The 9,396-nt window shown below is 28.8% G+C and overlaps 1 protein-coding gene across 1 annotated transcript in view; it reads left to right on the plus strand.

The window, feature by feature from the left end:
- The first annotated feature begins 4,674 nt into the window (after positions 1-4,674).
- Positions 4,675-9,396, plus strand: part of LOC101488772 (probable polyamine oxidase 4) — a 9,634-nt gene continuing 4,912 nt past the window's right edge. The window contains exons 1-5 of the mRNA XM_004503030.4: positions 4,675-5,230; positions 5,982-6,097; positions 6,213-6,301; positions 6,456-6,569; positions 6,733-6,820. Coding sequence (XP_004503087.1) covers positions 5,191-5,230; positions 5,982-6,097; positions 6,213-6,301; positions 6,456-6,569; positions 6,733-6,820 — 447 coding nt within the window. The 5' untranslated portion in view covers positions 4,675-5,190. The remainder of the gene's footprint in view (positions 5,231-5,981; positions 6,098-6,212; positions 6,302-6,455; positions 6,570-6,732; positions 6,821-9,396) is intronic.

The following is a 9,396-nucleotide window of genomic DNA, read 5'->3' on the forward strand; positions in this document are numbered from 1 at the left end:
GACGACATCGTACATGTGGGACTGGGGTCATTTAGGTGGACATCATTGATATAAATTTAATGTATTTTGTTTTTTCAAATTTGATTGATGTACTTTTTTATTATTAATTTAATGTATTTCATTTCGTTTTCAAGTTATCAATATCAATTTCTTTTCATTTAATTGTTATTATTATTTAATTTTTAATATCATTTTAAGTATAATAATTTTTAATTAAAAGTATAATAGTTATTTATTATAATAATAACAATAATTAAAATATAACATTTATTAATAATTAATTATTAACGTATTTTTAATTAATTATTAGTATTTTTATTTTTTAAATAATTAAATTAATAATTTAATGTATTTCATTTTATTTTCATGTTATCAATATAAATTTCTTTTCATTTAATTGTTATCATTATTTAATTTTTATTATCATTTAATTTATTTATTTAATCACTTTAATTATAATAATTTTTAATTATACCTATAATAATTATTTATTATAATAATAATAATAATAATGATAATAATAATAATAATAATAATAATTAAAATATAAATTTTATTTATAATTTATTACTATATTTTATTGTAATTTAATATTAGTATTTTATTTTTTAAATAATTAAATTAATAATTTTAATAACAAAAACTTTAAAATATAACAAAAAAAAAAAATAAAACCCAGTGGGAGGTGGCTTCCCCAGGAAACGACCCCCTATTAACGTTGCAAAATTTCCTCTTCAAGAGGTCGCTTCCCCAGGGAACGACTTCCTGAAGGAACGAAAAAGTTGGACATTTCAGAAATATTGTTTTAAACTAGGGTAGATAGGGAATAAAAAAAAAAAACAGGATATATGCATCAATTACCCGTGATTTTTTAACAAATATGTTAAACGCATAAAAATATAAAATAATTGTTGAAGGCGTAAGAAGTTTCGCCGACCATCTTTTGCCTTGAAGTTGAGATGAGATGTTATCATTTATTCAGAACGAGGGTGAATGGGACAGCAAATTGAATTAAAAAAGAGAGTACAAATCATATTTTGCTTAATTGTTTGATTTAAAAATGAAAAGAAAATTTGATGTTGGGGTATGTTGATGGCGACTTGAGGCACCATAGCGACAATATATTAAATATTTCGTGACTATAAACTTTTTTGATATTATATCAGTTTTTTTAGATATTAAATATATTTGTAATTAACACGAGACTTTAAATACTCAACTTAAATCCAATACATGTAAATTATATGAGTTTTTGTTAATATAGTTTCGGATGAAATCAACCAATATTTTTCTCTAAGGATGAAATTAATCAATTAAATGAGAGTTTGGATGTATGGTTACAACCACATTACTATGTGGCGACTAGCGAATGACATTTGTAATAAAAATACTTTATTGTAGTTTGGATCCATTTATTTTAGTTGAATTGTAAAAGTAGTATTTCTATTTAATTTATCTTCAGTTTTGGTCCCCTAAACATAATTTTGCTCTAAAATTTGATTAAGTTTCATTTTTTTATGTTTATTTAAGTCACACCATGTCTCAAGATCTCGTAGTGTAACAATTGTTTATGAAATATGTGATTATAAATGGTGTTGTGTTTGGGGATCAAAACTGGAGATAAATAAAACGGAATAACTACTTTTGCAATTCAACTAAAATAGGAGATCCAAAACTGCAATTAAGCTTAATAAAAACATAAATTTGAAGAGACACACTAATATAAATTCAAAAAGAATTATCAATTTTATTTATTTACTTTATAAGAGATGATGAATTTTATAAAATATTTATTTCAATAATATCGTCATTTAAATCAAAATTTAAAGATAAATTATTAATTATATTAAAATATTTTGTGATTCATTGAAAATTTAATTATAAAATAAAACTTACATTTTGACTTTAGAATTTCTGACTTGACGTAGGGTACATATGACTTTTTGTTTCTTCTTAATCATCCGGCTTCCAAATATAGGGTAATGGTAACTTCGAGTGTCAAACAATTTAGTAAAAAAATTGTTTCATTGAATTTTTTAAAACAATTCATATTTAACTGAATTAATTAATCATTTAAGTTGGATATATAACATTTTGAAACTAAGAGAATATATACTAAATATTTTTACTCTAAATTTAAATTTATTATATCTTTTAGTTGATACAAAATTATTTTTCACTTAGTATAATAACAGTTTTAAAATTTGAATTAAAGTAACCGGTCTTTCAGACGTTTAATAAAAAAATCAATACAATTGTGTTTAAGTAAGTATTTTGGTTTTTGGTTAAATTACTATTTTATTTATATAATGTTTAGATAACTATTATAAATTTTACTTTAATGTTTATTTATTTATTTTTGAACAATAATCAAATTTAAAGTAAAGTTAATTTATTTTACTAGCAAAATTAAGACAGGCACGTCAATGTTTCGTTTGTCCGTTTTTTCGTTTTTCAGTTTTTTTATTGCACTTAATGGTATATCAATTTTATCGCAAAATCTTATTTATCTATGTTTAACATGAGTCATACATTTTTATTTAAAATATTTTGTCTACAGATTATGATTATGTTATTACATGTTTTCCATTGACAAAAAGTTATGTATGAATTTTTTAAAATATTTTTTTAAGTTAAAATTTATTTATTTTAGTAGTTTTTTTAGTGTTAATTATGTGGTTCTTAAAAAATAAAGTGATTTCAATAATCTGGATTTTGATTGATTGTTAAATAAAGTCCGATTAAATATTATTTAAATTAAAATTTACATTTGATTTTTTTTAAAAATTTATTCTCAATTAAAATTTATTAATTACTTAAATCCAACAATTAATTTACTTTTATGGTAATATTTAATATATTATTTTTATATTTATCTTTCTCTTACTTTTGTTTCAAATAATTTATAATAAAACTCATACACATTAAATATTAAGAAGCGAAGAGTTCATGTTTAAATCTATACCTCAATATATTTGGGGTTTTTGTAGTTTTATACTATTTTGCAAAACATATTTGCCTTTATATTTTTTAAGGAGTATTTTTCTTTTTCTTTTAAAATAAATTCTCATAAACGACAACATTTGTTACGCGGTCACTTTAACTTTTAATTATATATAATTATTAAGGGATTGTGATATTAAGAAATGGAGTTTTATAATTCAGTAATTGAAGCAAATTGTCTACTTATTTTGACCAAATAGTTCACTTTGAAGCCTCCCAACTTTGTTTAACGTGGGAGGCACTCCATAAATATACCCTGTGTTTTCCGTTTATGACTATACAAAATAAATAAATTAAATCCATTATTGTTTTTAATAAATTTTAATGTCAAGAGATACTGTCCCATTTAATGTATGAAAAAAATGTAAAACTTGACAATCTTTACAAATGACTAGATTAAGACTCTTTTTGATACTATAAAAAAAATGAGTTTATAGTTTATAATTTATAAGCTATCAATTATATTTGGTAAGAATAATTTATGAGTTTATAATATTTTTTGATAAATTAATTCAAATAGTTTACGAGTTTATAATTTATAATTGATCATTTTTCTTTTCAATTTTACTTTTATTATTATAATTAAAATATTTTTACCTTTATAATTTATTTATTATAATTTTAAATAATAATTTATTTATAAATTATTTATATAATTTAAAATAATTTTAATAAATAATAATTTAAAGTAAATAATTTATTTATTATAAATTATTTATAAATAAATTAAATACTAAAATAATTCATATTATAAATTAAAATAATTATTTTAATTTAAAATAAATAAATTAGATAAATAAATAAAAATATATCAGATTGATAAATTTTAAATTAATAAAAAATAAAATTTAAACAATTACTTTTAAAATATTTAGAATATTAATTAATAAAATTTATTTTTAATTAAAAATACTTTTTTATATTATTTTATATTTTAAACTAATTGAACTGTTAATTTTACTGAACACTTCAACTAACTTAACAACTATCAATTATAACCTTTCAGCCCAAACCTATAAGCTGATTTTACCAATCATAGCAATCAATTACTTGTGGGGAAAAAATCCAAAATTTATTTTATCTAAAGTAAAAAATTTATAAAATAAATAAATCGACGATCGATACTGTAATCATTTGGTTAAAATATTATATTATTATATAAGAGTTCAATCCCGTGAAGAATTTAATTTTGTTCTCTTAAGAATAGGATAATGTACATATTCACATGTTTACTATATCAGTGATCGTTGTATTGAAATTAAATAATTTTAATTTTAATTTTAAATTAATATTTTACTTATAAAAAGAAAATTAAACTCAATAGTCTTTAAATTTTAATTTGACCGAGAAAATATTGATAATATTGTTAGAATATAAATATTTCATGAATATAAAATATTATTTTTTATATTAAAATTTTGTATTTTAATAATGTTACTTCAAAATATCGGACAACTCACAGTTATATATATATTTTCAATATTTATTTTTTATCTCGAATAAAATTGAAACCGCCCGATTTTAATGTAACCATGACGGACTTAATGAATGCATGAATAGGCAAATTTGCTGGCAGCAGCAAATCACATCCAAATCCGATATTTTGATTTAAAAGTTAAAAATGAAATAAGGCGAGGGAGGAAGGTCCGTGGAGTATAAATAGAGTGCTATGCAAATATTGAGCGATGCTCATTTCATCATTATTAGCGTTCATTTTTTCACCTCAAATCAAAAGAGGCGGTAGAGAGAGAGAGAGAGAAACACATATAGATAATCAGAGAGATATTTTCACAATTGTGTTTGTTGTGTATCCACCACCACCACCACCACATCACATCACATGCAGAAATCGTCGAATCTTCGGCGATCTTGGGTGGACACACTTCACTTTTTCATTTGATTTAATCAATATACCTAACTTTACCTTATGATATTGTTCGATAAACTGAGTTTCTCTTCTTACCTTAGCCGCTTCATTGCCGGCATCCTTCTATTAATCTTTTGCAATTCATTCCAATTAGTCTCTAATTTCCCAATTCCTATACACCGATATCCTTTCTGATCTCTTCAACTCTCTCTCTCTCTATATATATATATATATATATCTCTATTCATTCATTCAAAATTCAATTCAATTCTCTCACATTCATCGTTCTCATCAAGTCCCCAACTTTGACTTCCTCTTTGATGGACCCTAAACTATTTTTCTCCAACAATTACCTCGATGGTTAGTTTTCCCCTTCCCCTTTTTAATTATTATTACAAAATTGTGTTTTTATATTGTTGTCATTTTGTTGTTTATTAGCTTTATTTGCATAAGTAAATGATCCGTTTATAATTAATTGAGCCAGTTTCTAACGGGATATTTTAATTGTTGTACTAATACTAGTATATTAATTCAATAGACAGCACATGGTAAATGTCCGTGTGTAAATATTATTGCAGTTGTTCCATAGTGATCTGGAATGTGGATGGCAATGTTTGTTGTAAGCAATTAGTAAAATTTTCATTGGAAAAGAAATAATTCTGTACCAACTGCCAGTCTGTTATTTTTTTGTTTTTTTAGTCAAAGCAATGAAAAATAAACTTTTCACGTGGTCATGTTACGCCTTCTGTTTCTGTTCTTAATTTGTATCAAATGATATGGGAGCACTGGAAAATAAATAAATTGTTTTGGAATTCAGTTGATTCTTATGTTGAGGGCATACCACAAATATATTTAAGTTTTTTTTCTTCATGGTACAGTATAATTGGATGGAAATTTTTACTAGACTTGCAACTGATGACTCTTTTCAGGATCTTGTATTTTGTTCTATTAGTGTTCAGTTTTTTTTTTTTTTTTAACTGATACTAGTGTTTATTTATTCCCTATGCTACGATCTTGTATTGAAAACAGGAGAGAGATTTTTCGTTATATGGTTTGTCTCTCGTTGTGTGTTGGAATTGTTCCCCTTCTGATTTTTGTGTATAATGGTCAGGCACTATTACATCCCGCATTGAGAGCCAACAAAGGCCACTTCCCTCCGTTATAGTTATTGGTGCCGGAATATCAGGGGTTGCAGCAGCACGTATTCTCCATGATGCATCTTTTAAGGTGTCATATGATTATGATCAGCCTTCTTCTTTATTTAGTCTGTCTATTTTCTGACATTATGTCAGAGGAAATACTTTCTCTTGCTTTCCGTGATTTATTTTCATCATTTGATCAGGTCACCCTATTGGAGTCACGAGATAGGCTTGGTGGTCGCATACATACTGACTACTCATTTGGTTGTCCCGTTGACATGGGAGCCTCATGGTAAACAATTTGCTCTATTGAATTTGTATTTATTGCACACATAGATGAGATGAGCAGAATTTGTACACTGTATTCATGAACTTTGGAGTTAGTGGAATGAGTAAGAAATTGATGAGATTCTAATGTGACTATTTCTTTGTTGATTACTTTCCAGGCTACATGGAGTTTGTAATGAGAATCCTTTGGCTCCATTGATATGTGGTCTGGGGCTTACATTATATCGTACCAGTGGTGACAACTCTGTTTTATATGACCATGATTTGGAAAGGTAATAGTCCATCATGTTTCTGCAATTCCATTACCACTGTTGCATTTGAAGGTTTATAATCCAATATTTTCAATGGAGTAATAATATTTCCACTGACATGTTTATGATTTACTGTATGCTTAAAATAGTAGTTTTTTATAGTTAAAGCATTTTGTGTTTCCAGTTGTATGCTGTTTAGCATTGATGGCAAACAAGTTCCACAACAGACTGTCATTGAAGTTGGAGAAACTTTCAAGAGTATTCTGGAAGAGGTAAAGATGCATACTTATTAGAATTTTTATAATTCACTACTAGAATCACTTGGTTTGATACTGTTAATACCGGTATCAATTAGGAACATATAGCGTAATTGAAACTGAATGGTGGATTAGGATCAATGAACCCTAATCTCTTTGTATTATTGATTGAATAGAAGAATTACAAGAAATTGTAGAGAAAGAAGGAAAACAGATAGATGGGAAGAAAAGAGTAATCTCTAACTGATTCCCAGAATCAGTTACCCCTACTCCACTGTTTCCAAAAAATATTCCCCATTCCTCTCTTTTCCTCCTATTTATTCTATTCCAAACTAACTATTATTCACTAGTTAGTTATTTTCATTTAGTGCCAGGCTGGCGCCTCACATACACTTTAGTAATAGGTAGCCTACGGTCCTTCTTAGCTCTATCAATACTCCCCCCCAAAAGAATGACCTTGTCCTCAAGGGGAAACCGAGGAAAAGAGTGCTGCAATTGTGTAGCAAGTTCCCACGAATTATCACATGCTGGTAACTGATCCCACTGGACCAAGACCTCCAAATTCCCATCCTTATCCTCCCTATATTGCAAAATATCAGTTGGCTCCACTTGTAATTCAAATTCCTCAGAAAGCATTGGTGGTAATGGCTGCTGTTGGTGACCCTGCTTCAAAGCTTTCTTTAGCAAAGATACATGGAAAACTGGATGAACTCTAGCAGATTCTGGAAGTTCTAAGCGATATGCAACTGGACCAATCCTCTCAAGGATTTGATAAGGACCATAGAATTTAGCAGAGAGTTTCGCGATAGGTCTACGAGCCAAAGACTTCAGCTTATAAGGCTGAAGTTTTAAAAATACCCAATCCCCTACTTCATATTCAACTTGTCTTCTATGTTTGTTGGCCTGTGTTTTCATAACATCTTGAGCTTTCAACAAATTCTGTTGTAACTCTTGTAAAATCAAATCCCGTGACATCAACAGCTGGTTAACTGCGTCTATCTTAGAAGTAAAAGTACACCCTTTAATCATTGTCGGGGGATCTCTTCCATACAAAGCCTTGAAAGGGGTCATTCCAGCTGAAATGTTGTAGGTGGTGTTAAACCAAAATTCTGCCCAAGAGAGCCAGTCCACCCAACTTTTTGGTTTAGGTCCAGCAAAGCACCTGAGATAAGTTTCCAAACTCCTATTGACCACCTCAGTCTGGCCATCTGTCTGAGGGTGATACGCAGTGCTGTACTTGAGTGTAGTTCTAGCCAATCTAAACAATTCCTGCCAGAGTTGACTCAAAAATATCTGATCCCTGTCTGAAACGATGGATGTAGGAAATCCATGTAAACGAACTACTTCTTTGACAAACAAAGCAGCCACATCCTTTGCATTGAAAGGATGCCCAAGTGGATAAAAATGAGCATATTTTGTGAGTCTGTCCACTACCACAAATATAGTATCCTTGCCCTTAGTTTTAGGCAAACCAGAAATAAAATCCATAGAAATGTCTTGCCACACCTGTGTTGGTATTGGTAATGGCTGTAACAAACCTGCAGGGGCTAATGTGGAATATTTCTGTCTTTGACAGATATCACAAGCCTCTACATACTGCTTTACATAGCTTCTCATACCTTCCCAGTAGAAAAAACTGGAAACTCTCTTGTAGGTTCTGAAAAATCCCGAATGGCCTCCAGTCACACTGTCATGGCATTCAGCTAAAATCAGAGGAATTTTGTTAGAACCCTTTTTCAAAACCAGTCTTCCTTTGTATAACAATCTGCCTGCTTGAAATTGAAAACCAGGATGAGCATTAGGATCACAAGCTAAATCCTGGATCACCTTCTTCCATTTAGGATCAGTTTCCATTTCTTGAAACCAATCTTCAGCATCAGCCAAATCAATTACAGAGATAGCAGTATACATGGTTTTTCTTGACAATGCATCTGCTACTGTATTCTCTTTGCCAGGTTTAAACTGGATCTCAAAATCCAAACCTATGAGTTTCACTGCCCACTTGAATTGCTCCTCACTAAACAACCTTTGATCTGTGAGGAATTTCAAACTCCTTTGGTCAGTCTTTATAACAAAATGTCTACCCATGAGGTAGTGTTTCCATTTCTGAACAGCTTGTACCAAAGCCATCAACTCTCTCTCATAAACTGATTTAACTTGAGCTCTGGGGGAAAGACCTTTACTCCAAAAAGCTAAAGGTTTCCCTTCTTGCATCAAGACAGCCCCTAGCCCTTTACTAGATGCATCAGTTTCAACAATAAATGTCTTAGAAAAATCAGGTACTGCTAACAATGGTAAACTAACCATGGCCTGTTTCAGAGTTTGGAATGCTGTAGTGGCTTCCTCATTCCACACAAAATTGTCCTTCTTCAATAAGTCAGTCAAGGGCTTGGTGATTCTACCATAATTCTGTACAAATCTCCTATAATAGCCTGTCAGCCCCAAAAATCCTCTTAAACTCTTCAAGTCTTTAGGAACAGGCCAAGATTTTACAGCCTCTACCTTTGTCTGGTCGGCTGCCACTCCTGCCTCAGAGATAACATGACCCAAATACTCTAGGCTTGGCTGAACAAAACTACATTTTTTTTTTG

The sequence above is a fragment of the Cicer arietinum genome, chromosome 6 (assembly GCF_000331145.2).
Source record: "Cicer arietinum cultivar CDC Frontier isolate Library 1 chromosome 6, Cicar.CDCFrontier_v2.0, whole genome shotgun sequence".
NCBI lineage: Eukaryota > Viridiplantae > Streptophyta > Magnoliopsida > Fabales > Fabaceae > Cicer > Cicer arietinum.